The sequence below is a fragment of the Amblyraja radiata genome, chromosome 26, assembly GCF_010909765.2.
Source record: "Amblyraja radiata isolate CabotCenter1 chromosome 26, sAmbRad1.1.pri, whole genome shotgun sequence".
Lineage (NCBI taxonomy): Eukaryota > Metazoa > Chordata > Chondrichthyes > Rajiformes > Rajidae > Amblyraja > Amblyraja radiata.
In genome coordinates, this window is record NC_045981.1 from 23,285,958 (window position 1) to 23,307,232 (window position 21,275).

At 40.5% G+C, this 21,275-nt stretch overlaps 1 protein-coding gene across 6 annotated transcripts in view; it reads right to left on the minus strand.

Moving 5' to 3' along the window:
* Positions 1–2,399: 2,399 nt before the first annotated feature.
* The window catches only part of LOC116988059 (transcription factor 20-like), a 46,036-nt gene continuing 27,160 nt past the window's right edge, over positions 2,400–21,275 (minus strand). For 4 of the 6 annotated variants that reach the window (XM_033044501.1, XM_033044499.1, XM_033044500.1 and 1 more), the window contains exons 5-6: positions 14,107–14,179; positions 12,334–12,539 (exon numbers count right to left, since the gene is read on the minus strand). In XM_033044501.1, the coding sequence (XP_032900392.1) occupies positions 14,138–14,179 (42 nt within the window). In that variant the 3' untranslated portion in view covers positions 12,334–12,539; positions 14,107–14,137. Of the gene's footprint in view, positions 8,272–12,333; positions 12,540–14,106; positions 14,180–21,275 lie in introns of those variants that run through there. The other 2 variants (XM_033044502.1, XM_033044498.1) reach the window with 1 other exon arrangement.

The window sequence follows — 21,275 nt, forward strand, 5'->3', positions numbered from 1 at the left end:
TGAATGTTGTTTGTCTAGAGTACTGAATTCACTTCAGAATATAGAATTTCTGCCCTCAAAAAATTGAAATAATTAAGTCTTTCATTTGGTGAGATTTAGTGTCACTTTGGCATAATGGACTCTAAACATGAATTTAAATTAAAAGGAATGAATTTATTAGTCCCTGTCCTACTGGACCAATGGCTGTTGTATCCAATATCTGACTCCAGGGATCATGTAGCTGACTCCTGCTTCTGCTTAATATATTCTTACTGCACTGGAGGGTGTGGGAAAAGAGAGTGCTTACTGTTCACATCTGTTTCCAAGTAGTATTGCCTTTTGGCATTAATTTGCTATCTGTTACTCCTGGAATGTTGTTGCAGCAGGTTTTATAAATCGCATGCTCAAGGAGAACTTGGCAGGGATAGTTTCTGCATCCTCCAGATGACGTGTCTTCTGGTAACGAACTCAGTGAAAAATGCCGAACCCTGAGTTGTAGCCTATTTTGACAATAGACAATAGGCGCAGGAGTAGGCCATTCGAGCCAGCCATTCAATGTGATCATGGCTGATCATCTCCAATCAGTACCCTGTTCCTGGCTTCTCCCCATATCCCCTGACTCTGCTATTTTTAAGAGCCCTATCTACCTCTCTCTTGAAAGCATCCAGAGAACCTGCCTCCACCACCCTCTGAGGCAGAGAATTCCACAGACTCACCACTTTCTGTGAGAAAAAGTGTTTCCTCGTCTCCGTTCTAAATGGCTTACTCCTTATTCTTAAACTGTGGCCCCTGGTTCTGGACTCCCCCAACATCGGAAACATGTTTCCTGCCTCTAGTGTGTCCAAACCCTTAACAATCTTATATGTTTCAACGAGATCCCCTCTCATCCTAAACTCCAGAGTGTACAAGCCCAGCTGCTCCATTCTCTCAGCATATGACAGTCCCGCCATCCCGGGAATTAACCTTGTAAACCTACGCTGCACTCCCTCAATAGCAAGAATGGCCTTTCTCAAATTAGGGGACCAAAGCTGCACACAATACTCCAGGTGTGGTCTCACTAGGGCTCTGTACAACTGCAGGACTTCTTTGCTCCTATATTCGATTCCTCTTGTTATAAAGGCCAACATGCCATTCACTTTCTTCACTGCCTGCTGTACCTGCATGCTTACTTTCATAGACTGATGTACAAGGACCCCCAGATCCCGTTGTACTTCCCCTTTTCCCAACTTGACGGCATTTAGATAGTAATCTGCCTTCCTGTTTTTGCTACCAAAGTGGATAACCTCACATTTATCCGCATTAAACTTCAAAAGCCATGCATCTACCCTCTCCCCCAACCTGTCCAAGTCACCCTGCATTCTCATTGCATCCTCCTCACAGGTCACACTGCCACCCAGTTTTGTGTCATCTGCAAATTTGCTAATGTTACTTTGAATCCCTTCATCCAAATCATTGATGGATATTGTAAATAGCTGCGGTCCCAACACCATGCCTCGCGGTACACCACTAGTCACTGCCTTCTGATTTCTGATCCACATTATTATTAAACATATGTTCTTGCAGAGTATAGAGTTGTTGAGGTAATCTGTTAACTTAGAATGTTATGATTTGTGCATGTGCGTTTCTCGGTCTGCCGCTACCCATTGTGGGCCTTGGCACAAGATACTTCAGCATGAGGAAGATCATTTGGTAAAATTGTTCATTCAGATGAACGTTAGGCTTCTTTCACTGCTTTATTCACATTAACCACATTGATTTAAAGTTAACTCCATGGCAAGTGTTGATCACTTTCCATGAGTCCAAAAAAATATAACATTTGTGCACCCTTTGCCTTGTTCATAAAGTTTATAATAAACCCTTGAATGTAATCTTTCAGAATGGCACACTCCAGGATATAAGGTCTCTGTCTTATGTTAGATGTTTTGAGAGACGTTGGACTGACCACTTTTCACATATCTGCTTAAATAACCCCCAGTGCATTATGCCTGTCATCTCATTACAATCTTCTCACCCCTTTATTCTCTTGGTTTAGTTTATGGTTGTTCATCCTCAAGCCTACTCATCAATGCTACCCAAAGCCAGTGCAATGGCATTGTACATTGTTTCTTCCAATTTGCACTAATGCTTGTGTAAAGCTTGTGCAAAGAGATTCATGGAACAAAATCTTTTTTTAATTTGCTATTTTTACAAATCCTCCTGCTTTCTGTTCGATTCCATGGACTTTGTTCTTGAAGTGCTCATCGAGACACATATCTCAAGAATCTACGTTTGATTAAAAACTAAAGTGGATAGATGGAGTTTGATGCAATTAGCCATGATTTAATTCAAAACAGAAACACTTTGAAGGGCTTTGTGGTCTAATCATGTGTAATGCAGTTTATGAACACATATGTACACACAAAAATCAGATTCCTTCAGTATTATTTCCAAAACTTGTTCATCTTTATTTATGGGAAGAAATGTACAGAAATGACATGAGGTACCACTCGCATTTAAGGCTGAATTTAAAAATAAAATACAACAAGCACATAAAACTCTTGCAGCCAAAATGAAAAGGTGTTATATATAACATACATATAAAACTCACAGTTCAGCAGAGAATCAGTGGCTGGTACAAAAAAACACTAATAGGAAAAAGCAGTAACTTGCAGCCCACAAGCCAAGCGTTTTTCACCAAGCTTCTATACAAAAACAGATGGTTGCGGCAACCTTGGGTAAACACATTTGTCCGATTTGACTTGAACTCTGGTGTTGATGTGATCTGCGGTGGAAATTAGTGCCCAAACCTGCAGAACTCAGACATGCAGCTACTTCAGTCCTTTCTGGTCACATGTAGCAATATCCAGTTTTGGTTTGTATCGGCTAATAGCTAATCAATACAGATGGTTCATTTTCATTTGAGTTTACTCAATTCCATCCTTCACTGTGGAAACATATCCATATTTAGATGGAATTCAACATTCTTGTAAAGAATCTGCCCAAATGATAAACATGGCTGAATAATTGTAAGATCAGTATCGAGGATGCTTGCTTCACATTACACATGGCTGTATCAATTTCTAGTCTAAGAATCAAAAATGAAAACTTAATGAAAGGCCCCGTTACCATTAAATTAGGTAAACAGCTTATTGTATATTGTAGAATGGCGCTACCAAACCACTACCAGATACAACTCTATTGCGCTGTTGCTGGTTAAACACAGTTGAGGAACATTAAAAAAATCTTTTAGAATAGAAATGGATTAAAACTGAAATCTGAAACTACTCAATTAACAACTGAAGAGTTTCCTTTCAAGCCAATTAAATGTTGCTGCTCAGTTTTGGCATTAGTCCTGGTAAAAAATGTAGACTACTGGATACTACAGAAAATAGCCGACTAAACTCAGCTGTTCTGATTTCTTTGATATATTCTCGAAGGGCTGTCCCAATCTTTTGTAGCTACATTAGCAAATAGTCCATTTGTGCAACTAACATTTCTAAGACTCCAGTGTGTAACGGAGAGATTACATCTGGATGGAACTATTTCCTGCTTCCTCAGTTCACTATGATTCCACGTTTGCACACTTTATTGAGAAGTAGGCAGGCTTTATTCCCCACGGTAATCATTGTTTGTTAACCACACTACATTAAGTATGAGAGCAAAAGGGAAAATGAGATAGCTTACAGTTGGTAAAAATGAGAAACTAGGGCATCTTTTTTCCACCCAGAGGGCAGTGAGCTGTTAGAGGAAGTAGTTAGGGCAAGTACATAACATTTAAAAAACATTTGAACAGGCACATGGATAGGAAAGGTTTAGAGGGACAGTTTCCATGTTTCATGGGAGATTTGTTTCATTTAGTTTGGACAATGCAATAGTTCCAAAGATTCTTACTCCTGATCACTGTCTAGACATACCTGCTGGGAAATACAGAAAAATCGGCAGAGGCTCAGGCAGGAATTAGATTGGTCCCTCAAAATACTTCTTCTACTGTAGATCACTCAAAGCATAAACATGTTGCCTCTGAAAAACATGAATCATTCCTATCTTGGGAACCATTATCGGTAAGCCAGAGAAGAGTTTTGTCACCTGTGAAAAACACTAAGACGCTGAATAAAACACGTGGTCTTTCGACCAGAAGAAATCGCTGCCTGCTCATATTTTTCTAGGATTTCAATTAACTACACCATGGATCTCAAAGCACTGGAGAGGTCATCAATGCTACTTCTGCAAAATACTCCAATCCATTGGCAGAATAAGTGAATCAATACAACCATTCTCTCCCATGCCCAAGGTAGTGATTACACCGAGCTATGCAGCCACATCATTCACATGCCCAACACCAGATACCTGATACCAAACATAGATGTGGGAAGAGATTATTAACTGAATAGAGGAAGAGATACAAGGATGTTCTCAAATCTCCTCAAATAAAAATACGACATGCTTCCCACCTGCTGGGATTCTCTGGCCTGAGCCCACAACAGAAGGTGTACATGGGGCGTTACAGATCCTCTAGTGCCTGCCTCTGCAGTGCTCAGAAACAGTGGAAAAAGCACACTGTCTACCAAACCACGTTCCCTCCCACCCCACAATCTCTTACACCACCATTTTTGTGTGCAATCTGCAGGCCCCCACATTTGTCATACAGCAATTGGAAGGCCTTCATTCCCAGTGCCGAAGGGTAGAAATTTACTGTGCAGTAATAAAATAAATCAGGGCCAAGAAAGTGGTAACAAAGAATATGACATTGATGTTTGCATGATTTAACACATTTAACTGACTTTGTTTCAGATCCAGGCAGAAATTTGCAGTTGACCTTAAGAGGAAGGAAACAATGATGCCACTGAGATTTAACAGGTCTCTGGAACACAGAGGATACTGCTCATGAAATTATTTGGAGAGTGCCTGGGATCAATCTGTCTAGCCATGTGTTTATCTGTGGAATGCTTAGATAGGCTGGATCACATGCAGAGGGAAGGGGAAAATGGAGAATATGCAAGAAAAGCCAGTAAAAGGTAGGCGTGGAATAACATTTACTGAATAACATTTGCAGTAACTTACAAAAAGCTGAGCCACCACAAAATACTCCACAAAACGTAAAGGGCCTGTCCCACTTTCACGACCTCTGCCGTGTTTGCCCTTGATTCATACTCGCAAGCATGGTCGTCATGAGGTCGTAGCTAGGTCGTGATGCTAGTCGTAGGTACTTGTGGCATCAAGTAGGTCGGGGCGTTTTTCTCGCCTGATGAAAAATGTCCACGAGTAAAAAAGGTCGTGAATTAGGTCGTAAAAGTGGGACAGGCCCTTAAATGACTTACAACAATCTTTGAATGAATGATCAGCAACATTGAGCAACGTATTAAGGAAATGAGATATTGGAACGGATTGTAAAAAAAACAGAAAAATAGTTTGATTTCGTTGTTCTTGGCATTCATCAGCTGATTGGGTACAATTAAAAGACATAACATGCTTCTGTTTTTCGACCAAACTCAATACTGAACCATAAAGGGTACAATTACACTGAAGAAAGAAAACAATAATCACCTTTTCAGTTGACTGACAAAATTTACAAACTATTGTCTTTTACGATCCAACCCACTGCAGTGATGTAATGAGCTGACGGTACTTATTCAAGAACATTCACCGTTGAATCAGGTTGCTTCAATCAACAAGCTTTTTGCAATAGTTTGATAAGTGCATTTCTGCTAACTACACAACAGTGCCTAATTAGCCAGCTGTTGAAAAATGGCATATTAACTTTTGCTTTCTTTCTCAGCAGCGCTCCACTGACAGATAGTCTATAACTTACCAGACTGGAAATCAGACCCGTGAGCTGAGAATTGGGTGTTGTTTTCTCTTAAAATGCCTCCTTTCGTCCCTGCAATGAGTAGTGCTGATGAAAGTTCATCAACTTTAAGCATTGACTCTGTTTCTCTATTCACTGGTGCTTTCCAAGTTGCTGAACATTTTCTTTCCAAGTTGCTGAACATATTCAGCATCATCTGTTTTTCTTTTACATTCCCACCATTCACCTTTTGCTTTTGGGCCAATGGAACTAATTCCACAGACATCACCTGCCCTCCAGTTATATACACTCTTAGCATATGTGTCCTTATAAGGTGCCAATTGATAAGTTGGCAGTCCACATCTGCAACAGAAATTAGAGTGAAAAATATGATTTATTTATTTCCCCCTCCTTAACCTAGGGACACATGCTTCAGCTGAGAACAGCGGGGATATCGAAACCTTTCATGGCTCATGGTGCAGACTTACTGAGGATAAAGTATGTAGAAATGTTATTTCGGTAAACTAAAACTCTGCAGCAAACAAATAATCCAAGGATTAAACAAACCTTTTATCTGCCTTTATTTTGGACATAAAACTTTCGGAGAGCTAACTGAAATGAAAGGTTTATGCAAACAGCACAGCACTTGTTGGCTGAAGAAATAAAATTATATTCACTAAAATCAGACAGAAAATGTGTAAGGATCCTGCAAGACCATCAAATGCTTGGCGAGAGTTAGGAACTACTCTCTAACTTTTAAAGTTTTGGATGAATAATGAAATAACTGGTTCCATACATCTGAATTAAGAATTTTCCAAAGAGGTAGCAGTGATAACTCCTGCAGGATGAAAAGCTTCAGAGTTGGACTGTACATATTACTGAATGATGCATAAGGAGTCATTAAATTTAATGGAGTTAGAAAAGTACTTGGTACAGGTAATTTAAAAAATAAATATCTATCTATATATATTTATGTGGCATTTGTACTGTTGTATCCCTCTTGTCTGGCCTTTTACCTTTTATTTTAAAAAACAGAAATCCATTATGGTTCTCCTCTAACCCAGATTTATTAAATATAACAAAGCCTGTGTCACAGTGGTCCTTTGGGCTCAGCCACACTGGAAGGCCTAGGGCAGATGCGCAAAACTAACCAGAGTCCATTTGTAACTCGAGCTGGAGTGATGGTATGAAATGTTCCTTTTTTCTTTTTCAAAAAAGATTGTTAGATCAATTCCATATCAGAGGTCAAACCCACTCAGCTGTGTAGTATGGTGGGAGTGTGCTGCAAAATTTGTAAACATGAAAAAAGGACTTTTGTTTTAAAAATGTAGACCAATTAACCCGTTAAAAGAACTGTAGCTTTATAAATGATTATCACAGCCAATCAATTTGAAAAATAGTAAAATAATGTGGATGTGAAAAATAGGAGCAGTATAACATTTCTCCCTTTACAAAAGGGGAATACTGTGAGTATTATTTACAGCAGAATTGTAAAGCCACTGTAAACAAGTAAACTCTTGTGGGGAGACTCAAGGGATAATGTGTGCTTGACTATTTGAACTAATAACACTATTAACTTCTGCAGCAAATGTCAAAATCATGAATTTTATGTTAGCGATTTGTAACTTCAGAATGGGAGGAACAGAATAAGCAAATCATTTTTGACCCTGTTTATTCCATGGCTATAGAAAAGGTGGTGTTTTGTATCAATAAACAATTCAACATTATTTGAATGCATGGCTGCCGTTTGGTTCTCACTTGGCTACACTGGGTCCAGCTAATTTCCAATATATACACCCATCTAAGATTGATTATTTCAGTAGGGCAGTGTTACAACGCTATATGGCTCGTCAAATAGATTATCATATCTTTAAAGGACCCAGAGAAATTGAGGTTTTGCAGTTGGAATTAAGTGCTGTTCACTGCATGCACATTTGAGAATGACACCAAAATGTACACACAACTAATGACGAGTTACTAAACACTAATATTTTTTAAGGCCGTCAATGCACAAGGAAGAACCATCTAGATAATTGTGGTATCAAACTGCATGCCTAGATCATTTTCTGTTTTCACACCTGCACAACTCAATCACTATCAAGAATAAGAGTTTTGTGTTTACCAAACATACATAAATCTGTTGCAGCTCCTTTCGAAAAATGTAGCGGATGCATTGAAATTTGGGTATAAAGTTTAGACACTGCAGAGAAACACATTCCCCCGCCAACCAACCCCGCCCCCCCCGCGCCCATCCCTTGCCCACCCCCCAAACCCACATCCCCATCATAACAGCCTTGTTAACATTTGGGAGAACTGAATCATTTTAACATATCTTGACACACAGTCTTGGAAGTACCATGAACATTTAACTCATTCTACTTAACCAACAGCTGTAATAAATGACATGGAAGACCACAGTGCTTTCTTTCAATATCTCCAATTTGCTTTACTGTGAAGGTAACAGGTAGGAGCCGAATTGTTTTTCACAACATAGCACATCCATCTCCAAGCAATCTGTGAAGAACCACCTGTGGATATGTTAATACAGAATGTTACAAGAAAAATAGTGATAGCACATGTTAGCTTAAACTTTATACCTGCATTTCAACAGTACCCATGTTTCACTGATTGTAAAATGTTTTGGAACATTCTCCTTTCCTCCTTGTCAGTCCTCCTGGTATGTCACATTAATTGAACTCTTTACATACCTGGTCCTTTGGTGACATAATTACCAATATCATTCTTAATCATAATTAGCAAGCTCCATTAAGTGCGAGCAATACCACTGAATTTGGGATTCACTAATCCTTTTAGTGCCTTTGGCAATTGCCCCTCAATAGCATTGCCTTAGATAATACCCATTAATATAGGCAATGATTTTATTTGCGAGATAGTGTGATGCTGTATATAAGAATGTGATTAATCTACTGTGGTGTGGTCCATTGCAACTGATGTTTATTTATTTGTAATTAAATTCAAAATTTAATGCTGAATTACTGTTATTTGGCCTGGTCGACAATATTTATTGGTTGTTCAAATCAAATTTATTTGCTCAGTTCTGTGGTATTTTTGGTTTATTATCTTACTCTACACACACCCTCCTTCATGGTACAAATAATCCCGAAAGTCTAGAGTAGAATACTGATCTTCTTCCGATCCATCTTCAATACCTGATTTTCTCATGATATCACTTTGCTTTGCAAGTACATATGTTTTTCATAGTTTGACCTTTTGAAGTTGTCTTCCAACGTACTTGCAAAAGTATTCAAATTTTTCAACAAATAAAAAACTGAAAAGTGTGGCGTGCAAAAGTATTCAGCCCCCTTTACTCTGATACCCCTAAATAAAATCCAGTGCAACCAATTGCCTTCAGAAGTCACCTAATTAGTAAATAGAGTCCACTTGTGTGTATCTCAGTATAAATACAGCTGTTCTGTGAAGGCCTCAGAGGTTTGTTAGAGAACATTAGTGAACAAACAGCATCATGAAGCCCAAGGAACACACCAGACAGGTCAGGGATAAAGTTGTGGAGAAGTTTAAAGCAGGGTTAGGTTATAAAAAAATATCCCAAGCTTTGAACATCTCACGGAGCACTGTTTAATCCATCATCCGAAAATGGAAAGAGTATGGCACAACTGCAAACCTACAAGACATGGCCGTCCACCTAAACTGACAAGGAGAGCATTGATCAGAGAAACTCTGGAGGAGCTGCAGAGATCCACAGCTCAGGTGGGAGAATCTGTCCACAGGACAACTATTAGTCGTGCACTCCACAAATCGGGCCTTTATGGAAGAGTAGCAAGAAGAAAGCCATTGTTGAAAAAAAGCCATAAGAAGTCCCGTTTGCAGTTTGCCACAAGCCATGTGGGGGACACAGCAAACATGTGGAGGAAGGTGCTCTGGTCAGATGAGACCAAAATTGAAGTTTTGGCCTAAATGCAGAACGCTATGTGTGGCGGAAAACTAACACTGCACATCACCCTGAACACACCATCCCCACTGTGAAACATGGTGGTGGCAGCATCATGCTGAGGGGATGCTTTTCTTCAGCAGGGACAGGGAAGCTGGTCAGAGTTGATGGGAAGATGGATGGAGCCAAATACAGGGCAATCTTGGAAGAAAACCTGTTAAGAGTCTGCAAAAGACTTGAGACTGGGGCGGAGGTTCACCTTCCAGCAGGACAACGACCCTAAACATACAGCCAGAGCTACAATGGAATGGTTTAGATCAAAGCATATTCATGTGTTAGAATGGCCCAGTCAAAGTCCAGACCTAAATCCAATTGAGAATCTCTGGCAAGACTTGAAAATTGCTGTTCACAGACGCTCTCCATCCAATCTGACTGAACTTGAGCTATTTTGCAAAGAAGAATGGGCAGAAATTTCAGTCTCTAGGTGTGCAAAGCTGGTAGAGACATACCCCAAAAGACTTGCAGCTGTAATTGCAGCGAAAGGTGGTTCTACAAAGTATTGACTCAGGGGGGCTGAATACTTTTGCATGCCACACTTTTCAGTTTTTTATTTGTAAAAAAATTTGAAAACCATATATCATTTTCATTCCACTTCAACAATTATGCACCACTTTGTGTTGGTCTATCACATAAAATCCCAATAATATACATTTACGTTTGTGGTTGTAACGTGACAAAATGTGGAAAAGTTCAAGGGGTATGAAAACGTTTGCAAGCCACTGTATAGGCTCCCAAATCAAGATAAGAAGCAATGACAATCATTTTGAAAATGAATTACAAAAGCAGTGCAGCACAAACTGCTTCTTGTCATGGGATTAATATGGCAAGGGAAATAAATGCATGGTTCAAATTTGGTATAAGAAAAGTTGTTTTGGTTTCTCAGGGCACTAGTACCAGTACTAGTCAAAGAGGAAGCTCTTCTTTTGGGATGGGCTTTCTTTGATTTGGGTTGGGACCAATATTGTAGCGTATTGAATAACTCGTGCTGCAGATAAAGTTTTAAACTAAATGATGGGAGTAGATTCTGCTTGCAGAAAATATTAAATGACAAGGAGATAGAGCAGGGTGGCAAAATAGATAGTAACAGTCAGATAAATGGTAACAGCAAGAGCCATACAATCATCCTCTTATTTCAATTCAATTCAGAGCAGGAAAAAGGTACAAAGACAAAACTGAAGGCTCTTTGAATTTTCACTGCAATCATAATTATAGTGTGTGAATTAATGACACAAAAATAAATGGGTAAGATCTAACAGCTGTCACAGAGATGCGATTGTAAAGTGACCAGGGTTGGAAATTAAATATTACAGAATACTTACATTTTAGAAGGGACAGGCTAATTGAAAAAACTGGTGAATCAGCCCTGACAATCAAGGATGAGATAGAGGCAGTAGGCATTATGGATTTGTCTGAGAAAATCACATAGTTGTATTAGTTTGGGTGAAGCTAAGAAGCAGCAAGGGGTAAACTAAATTAATGTAAGTGTGTGGAGCACGAGCTCCTGGAGCTGACATGAAATATTTTCTACGTCAGAATGTTGAGAAAGCAGTGGTTTCAGGGTACTTTAAAACTAATATTATGTAATGAGAAAGGGTTCATTGATAATCAGGTAGTTATGTTTAGAGAATCAGCATGAAAACAGGCCCTTCAACTCACTGAGTTCATGCCAATCATCGATCACACTAGTCTCTATGTTATCCCACTTACTCATCCACTCCTTACAAACTAGGGACAATTTACAAAAGCCCATTGACATCTAAACCTGCACAACTTTGGAATAAAGGAGGAAACCGGAGCACCCAGAGGAAACCAACGCAGTCACAGGGATAACGTGCAAACTCCACACAGACAGCACTGGCGGTCAGGATCTTTACTGGGTCCCTGCGGGCTCAAAGTTATTTTGTTCTGAACAGCATCTTACATTTGACTATGTCATTTTGATGATTTCAAACCATGAAATACAAGGGGTATGAACTGGCTATAGCAGATCAGGAAACTACACTAAAAGGCAAGACAATGCACAAGCAACATTTAAAGAATTACATATACAAGGAACCTCAGGTAAAAAAAAAAGGGAAAGTGGTGGGCAGTCGGAATAGATAAGGGTTAACCAACCGATGTAATGTATTTAGATTACTAGTAGGTATTCAATAAGTTGCCACCAAACAGATTATTATACATTATAGTGCATTGTATTAGGGACCGGGAGTGAGAAGTGGTTAAAGGTAAAACAAGTCAGTTTGATCTGGTAGCTGTGACTAGAGCGGTTCTGCACGGATTGTGCTGGGAACTCAGATGTTGGGCCCAGTGATTTGGATGAGGGAATCAAGTCTCCAGGCTTGCTGATGATATTAAACTAGAGCCTGTTAGCAATGTGAGTTATAAAGAGAAAGCAAAGCGGCATCAAGGGGATATGGACAGATTAAGTGAAGGGGAAAGGAAGTGGCAGTAAAAAAAAAATATTTTGTGAAATCCACTTGGAAGGGGAAAAAAGCAAAGTTGTTTTTTTTTTAAACTGCGAGAGGTTGAAAGGTGTTGATGTTCAGAGCGACCTCAGTGTACTTGAAATGAATTGCCAATGTTAACATGCTGGTACAATAAATCAATTAAGAGCGTTTTTTTTTCCTTTTTAGTTTAATTTTCAGGATCTGGGTGATACCAGCAAGGGTACATTTAATACAGTAGAAACAAGGAACTACAGATGTAGGTTTACAAATCCCCAACTGCTCGAGAAGGTGGTGGTGAGTCGCCTTCTTGAACCCTTGCAGTTCTTCTATTGAAGGTACTCCCAGTGTCCTGTTAGGAAGTGTGTTCCAGTGTTTGCACCTAGCAACAATGAAGAAACGGTGATATAATTCCAAATCAGGCCAGTGCAGATCCTAGAAGGGAAGTCTGTAGATGCTTGGAGCCGTTCTCCCTATTTAAAGGAGGATATAATTGCAATCGGTGGAATGCAGCAAAGATGCAGCAGATTGATTACTGCAATTTGTCATGTTCAGGAAAGATGAAGCAGATTGAAATTTAGAGTGTAGTGATCTTATTGAAATATATTAAAATTTACCCTGGTTGACAGGATGGATATTTTCCCTGGATGGGGCATCTAGCAGAAATGACCATCTCAAATTAAGGGATTAGCTCTTCAAAGCAAAGATGAGAAGAAATGTCTTCACCCAGGGGTTAGTGAATATTTGCAATTTTCTATGTAAGAAAGCTGGGGTAATTCAGTTGCTAACTTTAAGGCATAGATTTTGGATATTAAAGGCCCTGTCCCATTTTCTCGAAGGTACACAAAAATGCTGGAGAAACTCAGCGGGCACCCGCTGAGTTTCTCCAGCATTTTTGTGTACCCACTTTAATCAGTTTTTTTTTTAAATCAAACCATGTAAATAATTTGCATTTTGTCTATTTTAGCAATAGAAAAGTAACTTTATTGTCAATTTTGGGTGTGATCATTTTAGCAAAGCAGAAAATGAATTAAACAATTGTGAGTGACCTTGAAGTATCATTAACTAGGATCATGCGCTCCATATCCTTCCCACAGATGTTGTATGGCCTGTTGAGTATTCCCAGCATCCTCTGTTTATATCTCAGATTTCCAATGTCTGTCATTTAGCATTTCAACAGTGATCACATTAACTGCTTTAGAAAACGTTTACTCGAACAAAAAAATCTCTTCTTCAAATAGCACCATGACTTCAACTGTGTTCATCTCAGGGGCAGCAAAACCAACCTCAAGTACAGTATTGAAGTTGTAGGCTTAAGTGCAGATATATAATTTTACAAGAATGATAAAATAGGTGAATACCATCTGCCCAACATATATTGATAAAATACACTGGATGCATTATTAGTACTGCAACCCTCATGGAACTACACCCACCTGCTGTACACAACAAAGGTGGTTGGAGGTGCCTTTCAATGCTACCCACGGGCAGCGGAGAGGGGATAAAACAGATGCATGATTAACCCTAGGACTCTTTGCAGTTTTACTCTAGGTTTATGATTCATCTGTACATCCGATTGTGAGGATCTGTAGGATTATTGGCTGGAGGTATTAGCTTCACTTACCACCAATGATCAACCACAGCAATAAACAAGCATGGGTTCAAGCACCAAGATTAGTGGGAGGTGGAAGCCACTGCTTGAAAGGGAGATGGAGATAGAATCACACATTAGATTTAAAAGATACCTGGACATCACTTGTAACCCATGAGACTAAGGACCAGAAGCTGGGATATGGGTGTAACCTACATAGCTCCATTTGATGGACAGAATGGGACAAACACATTCCTTCAGCACCATGTCTACGATGTACAAATGTCAGCATTACTTCTACACTAACAAAAAAATACTGTGGAAATAACTTATTTATGGAGACAATATATCTACTTACAGCTCAGCCAAACTGAATTGCAGCATCATTGTCACCTGCTTTCCATCCTTGTTGAAACTTTCAGAACTTTGTCCTAGTAAATCGACAGACGAAAGAATTACAGTATAAACGATAGCAGAGTTTAAAAACATTCTCGAAAATAACATGCTCTTCAGACTCAGTATAATTATACAATCCAGCATTTCCCAAAGGGTAGAATTGTAATGGTTCTAGAACAAACAACATTAAAGTTCACAGACAATAACTTCATCAATTTGCAATTTTGTGCTTTGGAAAATGAGTGATTTTGGACCATGCTCTGATCTCACAAAAAGGCATACATTTTCCACGCATGCTTTGCTTTTATTTTGACAACTCTGATAATGACCCCTTTTCTCCCACTGACATAATCTCTCTATCTGACGCATGATTCTCTGCTTGTCCCATCAACACCCTTGACTTGAACTATAATCTTTTTTTAATAAGTTAATCATACCAACCTCTCATTCTGTACAGGGAAAATGGCCAGGAAAAGGCTACAGGCTACTGATCCTGAACCACAATTTAACAAGATCGCCGTTTCTAATTGTTGGCCTTAATCTAATTTTCCAGCTTTTCCCAGGACTAATTCCCATGACCCTTCAATCTTACACCAACCTTGGAAGTTATTTTACTAATCAGCATCAAGTGTCTGGGGAAGGAAATTCTAATGATTTACAACCCTCAGAATAAATTCTTCCTAATTTCAGTCAAATAGTCAACCCTTATCCTGAGCCAATGACCTTCAGTCTGGACCTCCCTTGCTTTCGCAAACATCTCACAGCATTATGGTTAATCTTTCCTATAAGAAAATATTTTTTCTCAGGAATCAAGCGATTCAACTTTCTCTACAGCCTCAAAAATAGGTACATCCTTCTTCAAATGAAACAAAAAGGCGCGGACCAAAGTCCTGCACACATATGTGTTCAAGAAGGAACTGCAGATGCTGGAAAATCGAAGGTACACAAAAATGCTGGAGAAACTCAGCGGGTGCAGCAGCATCTATGGAGCGAAGGAGATAGGTAACGTTTCGGGCCGAAACCCTTCTTCAGACTGATAGGGGGGACTAAGCGGAGGTTGGGCGATCGTTTCGCCGAACACCTCCGCTCGGTCCGCAAGAACCTACCTGACCTCCCCGGTGGTTCAGCACTTCAACTCCCCCTCCCATTCCCATTCCGACCTCTCTGTCCTGGGTCTCCTCCATTGCCAGAGTGAGCAACACCGGAAATTGGAGGAACAGCACCTCATATTCCGCTTGGGGAGCCTGCATCCGGCGGGCATGAACATTGAATTCTCCCAATTTTGTTAGCCCTTGATGTCTCCTCCCCTTCCTTAGCCCTCGAGCTGTCTCCTCCCATCCCCCAGCCCTCGGGCTCCTCCTGCTCCCTTTTTCCTTCCTACTCCCCGCCACCCCCTATCAGTCTGAAGAAGGGTTTCAGCCCGAAACGTTACCTATCTCCTTCGCTCCATAGATGCTGCTGCACCCGCTGAGTTTCTCCAGCATTTTTGTGGACCTCCTGCACACATATGTCTTGACTTCCGTTTCCCTGTTCTTTATCCCCATTGTCTTCCTAAATACTTGCCTGGCCAGTTCCTTTGTATAAAGACACTCAGATACTCTGGACATCAACATTTAATTGAATTTAAATACTGCGCTTTTCTATTTTTCCTGCTCACAATTCCCCTTAATATATTCAATTGTCACTCAAGTCTTCCTTCTAAATAACTATTCAACCTGTCATTAGCAATTATGTATACATTACAGTTGGAAACTTCATCCAAATGATCATCCAACACAGAAATGGGCCATTCTGCCTATCATATCCATTTTGACCATCTGCCCTAGTTTTATTTGTCTGTATTAGGTCTGTATCCTTCTATGCCTTGCCTAATTACCTCTTAATTTAATGTTGTAGCTGCCTCCGCCATGACCTCTGGCTGCGAGTTCCAGATACCAACCACTCTTTCTCTGAGGAAAAACCTTCCCCTCAAATCCTATCTATGCCTCTCATGATTTTAGATACCTCTATCAGGTCACCCTATAGTCAAGAGTCAAGAGAGTTCTATTGTCATGTGTCCCAAATAGGACAATGGAATTCTTACTTGCTGCAGCACAACAGAATATGTAAAAATAATACAAAACAGAAGATGCAAGTTCAGTGTGTCTTTAGACCATATATACACAATAAATAAACAGATATAGTGCAATAATAATAAGGCTGTTATTGTTCAGAGCTTAATTGTTCAGTGATTAATAGCCTGATGGCTATGGGGAAGTTGCTGTTCCTGAACCTGGATGTTACAGATTTCAGGTTCCTGTAGCTTCTTCCCAATGGCAACGTTGAGATGAGTGTGTGACCAGGATGGTGTGGGCCTTTTTGTGGCAGCGACTGAGATAGATCCGTTCGATGGTGGGGAGGTCAGAGCCGGTGATGGACTGGGCAGTCACAACTTTCTGCAGTCTTTTCCGCTCCTGGACGTTCAAGTTGCCGTACCAGGCCACGAAGCAGCCAGTCAGCATGCTCTCTACTGTGCACCTGTAGAAGTTCGAGAGAGTCCTCCTTGACATCTCTATAATCTTCTCAGGAAGTAGAGGCGCTGATGCGCCTTCTTTACAATCGCATCAGTGTGCTGGGACCACAAAAGATCTTCAGAAATATGCACGCCCAGGAATTTGAAGTATTTGACCATTTCCACCATCGTCCCATCGATATAAACGGGATTGTGGGTCCCTATCCTACCCCTTCCAAAGACCACAATCAGTTCCTTGGTTTTGCTGGTGTTAAGAGCCAGGAAAAACAAACTCAGTCTATCCAATCTTCCCCCATTGTTAAATTCCTCTAGACCGTGCAATATCCTGGTGAATCTCCTCTGCATTCTCTCCAGTGCAACCACCAATGTGCACACAAATACTTCAAGTGTGGCCAAACCAGCAACATGGTATTCCAACTTTAATATTCAGTGAACCAACCTATAAAGGCAAGACTGCCATATGCTTTATATGCCACAGAAGGTAGTTGAGGCCAGTTCATTGGCTATATTTAAGAGGGAGTTAGATGTGGCCCTTGTGGCTAAAGGGATCAGGGGGTATGGAGAGAAGGGAGGTACAGGATACTGAGTTGGATGATCAGCCATGATCATATTGAATGGCGGTGCAGGCTCGAAGGGCCGAATGGCCTACTCCTGCACCTATTTTCTATGTTTCTATGTTTATTCACCAATCGATCTACCTGTATTGTCACTTTCAGGGAACTATGGACAACTCTGTCTCCCTGTTCATCAACATATCATAGTGCCCCACCTTCCACTGTCCTGTTATTTAACTTACCAAGATGCATCACCTCACACTTGTCAAAATTACTTCTGCCACCACTCCGTTCAACTTCCAAGCTGATCGATGTTGGAACTTTCCTCACTTTCCACATCCGCCACCAATTTTTGCGTCAACCACAAATTTACTAATCATGCCTCCCAGGTTAACATCAGTCATTAATATATAACACAAACAGCACTGATTCCAGTGCTAATCCCTGTAACACCACTATCACAGACTTCAGTTCAAAATATCATTCTTCCACCACTGCTCTCTGGCCTACTATCAGCCAATTTTGGATCCAATTAGCCAGCTCGCCTTAGATTCTATCCGCTTCAATCTTCTAACCCAGCCTTCAGTTGATTAGACAACCTTTACCTCCCTGGCTTCAACAATCTTCTTTACCTCCTCGAAAACCCGAATCAAATTAGTGAGCCAGGATCTTCCCCCACAGCCATGTGACTGGTTAGCACACAACAAAAGCTTTTCACTATACGTTGGTGCACATGACAATAAACTTAACTGACTATCCCTCATCACCCCAAGCCTTTAGAGATATTTAAATTCTACTCTTTAAAGGTTTTGTCAATAATTACCATTGATGTGTCATCAATATAGATTGAAAATAGTTGAGGCCCCAAGCACTAATTTTTGCAGCATCCCCACTAATTATATTTTAGCAATTTGAAATGATCTATTTATCCATGTCCTTTGTTTTTTGCACGTTAACTAATCTACCATACATGCTCAGTTGTTTCCCTCAATCCCTGAACCATTAACTTGGGTGTAATCTATTAAATTACACTATATACAGTACTTCCTTTTTGAAATCCAAATCCAATAGGGGTGTGGCAAAAGGACAAATAACAGAATGATTAGGGAGAACTAACATATTTCTCCAAGGGAACTTATTTAATGATGCAACCAGCAGAGTAAATAAGGGGGTAGTGGTGCATGCAGTACATCCGTATTTTAAAAAGGTTATAAGATACCACACAAGAGATTGTTACATGCATTAGGTGCTCACAGAGTAATATATCAGCATGATTGGTTAAACCAGAATGTAGACAGAATTGATGTATTATTTACACATTGGCTGACTGTTACTCATGGGGTGTAAAGGTGTCTAGATGAGGAGATTGCCAGAAAAAAAGAACATTTCTACCATATTGTGAAATAATATTTTCACATTTAGAAATTGTAACTAATAAATTATGGTTTCATTAAATAAACATTACATGTTTGTATCACAATCAATAAAAGAGCTAAAAAAATAAATAAATGCAGTAAAATTATTTGTTCTGATCAAAATGCACATGCACATGCTCTGCTTATAATAAGAATTCCACAAGGCCAGAGTTGTGTAAAGAAGAATTTGTGCAGACACTATTAGATTTAAAACAGTATATAGCCTTGAATAATATATTTCATTCAAAAACACATCAATGATTGTTAAGGCCATCTGTACAGAGGGAATTCAACTTAAAACTGGGGTAAACACTGGGGTTTCTTAATGCATGTTTAATTAATGTCATTTTCATGTCATTAGTTACACTGAATAGTGCAATGTTTAACGTGTCTGTGTCACATAAATATGAATAATAATAATAATGGATGGGATTTATATAGCGCCTTTCTAATACTCAAGGCGCTTTACATCGCATTATTCATTCACTCCTCAGTCACACTCGGTGGTGGTAAGCTACTTCTGTAGCCACAGCTGCCCTGGGGCAGACTGACGGAAGCGTGGCTGCCAATCTGCGCCTACGGCCCCTCCGACCACCACCAATCACTCACACACATTCACACACAGGCAAAGGTGGGTGAAGTGTCTTGCCCAAGGACACAACGACAGTATGCACTCCAAGCGGGATTCGAACCGGCTACCTTCCGGTTGCCAGCCGAACACTTCAAGGATGATTGAATTTCAAGAATGTAGTAGTGTCCAATTTCCCACCGAATGATAACGTTTTGACTAGCATACTAATAATTTGAATAATGTCGTCCGAGGCAGAGAATTCCACAAATTCACAACTGTGTGAAAAAGTTTTTCCTCGTCTCAGTTCTAATGGCCAACCCCCTTTTCTTAAATTGTGACCCAGCATCAGGAACATTTTTCCTGCATCTACCCTGTCCAATCATTGAAGAATTTTATATGTTTCTATAAGATCCCCCTCATCCTTCTAAATTCCAGTGAATACAAGCCCAGTCGCTCCATTCTTTCATCATATGACAGTCCGCCACCCTGGGAATTAACCTCGTGAACCTACGCTGCACTCCCTCACTAGCAAGAATGTCTCCCCTCAAATTAGGAGTCCAAAACGGCACACAATACTCCAGGAGTGGTCCCATCAGGGCCTAGTACAACTGCAGAAGGACCTCTTTGCTCCTATACTCAACTCCTCTCGTTATGGCCAACATGCCATTAGCTTTCTTCACTGCCAGTTGTTCCTGCATGCTTACTTTCAGTGACTGATGTACAAGGACACACAGGTCTCGTACTTCCCCTTTTCCTAACCTGACACCATTCAGATAATAATCTGCCTTCCTGTTCTTGGCACCAAAATGGATAACCTCACAATGGAAAAGGGCGGAACCACTTTCGGTCGCCTCCTCGACGGAGAGGCGACTTTTTCCATGTCACCTCCCTCGCGGCCTAACAGCATGGATAGGAGCGGCCTCTCCTGGAGTTGGGCCCGGAGCATCAGCAGCAGGCGCAGCGCGGACATTTCCATCGCGGGGCGAACCCTTGCCAGAGAGGAGTGCTCCAATTGCTGGCCTGGTGACTTTGGCATCATGGGGCTGTGGTCTGCAGAGCTTCTAGCCGCGGGCGGGGCGTGGACTTCACATACCTAAAGAAGTTTTTACTATCCTCCTTTATATTCTTGGCTAGCTTACCTTTGTACTTCATCTTTTCTCGCCGTATTGCCTTTTTAGCTACCTTCTGTTGTTCTTTAAAAGTTTCCCAAACCACTGGCTTCCCACTCATCTTTAATATGTTATACGTCTTCTCTTTTATTTTTATACTGTCCTTGACTTCCCTTGTCAGCCACGGTCGCCTCTTACTCCCCTTAGAATCTGTCTTCCTCTTTGGAATGAAATGATCCTGCATCTTCTGGATTATTCCCAGAAATGCCTGCCATTGCTGTTCCACCGTCATCCCTGCTAGGGTCCCTTTCCAGTCAACTTTGGCCAGCTCTTCCCTCATGCCTCCATTGTCCCCTTTGTTCAACTGCAATACTGACACTTCTGATTTTACCGTCTCCCTCTCAAATTGCAGATTAAAACTTATCATATTATGGTCACTTTGCCTGGAGTTCCCTTATCAAATTTGGTTCATTACATAACATTAAATCCAGAATTGCCTGCTCCCTGTTAGGCTCCAGTACAAGCTGCTCTAAGAATCCATCTTGGAGACACTCTACAAACTCCCTTTCTTGGGGTCCAGTACCAACCTGATTTCCCAGTCCACCTGCATGTTGAAATCTCCCATAACCACCGTTGCATTACCTTTGTTACATGTTAATTTTAACTCCTGTTGCAACTTGCACCCTATCTCCAGGCCCAGTAGATAACTCCCATTAGGGTCTTTTTACCCTTACAATTTCTCAGTTCTATCCACAATGACTCTACATCTTCTGACTATGTCACCCCTCGCAAGGGACAGAATTTCATTCCTTACCAATTGAGCCACCCCAACCTCTGCCCAACTGTCTATATTTTCAATAGGACGTATGCCCCTAAATATTCAGTTCCCAGCTCCGATCCTCTTGCAGCCATGTCTCTGTAATTCCCACAACAACATACTCACCAATTTCTAACTGATCCTCAAGCTCAT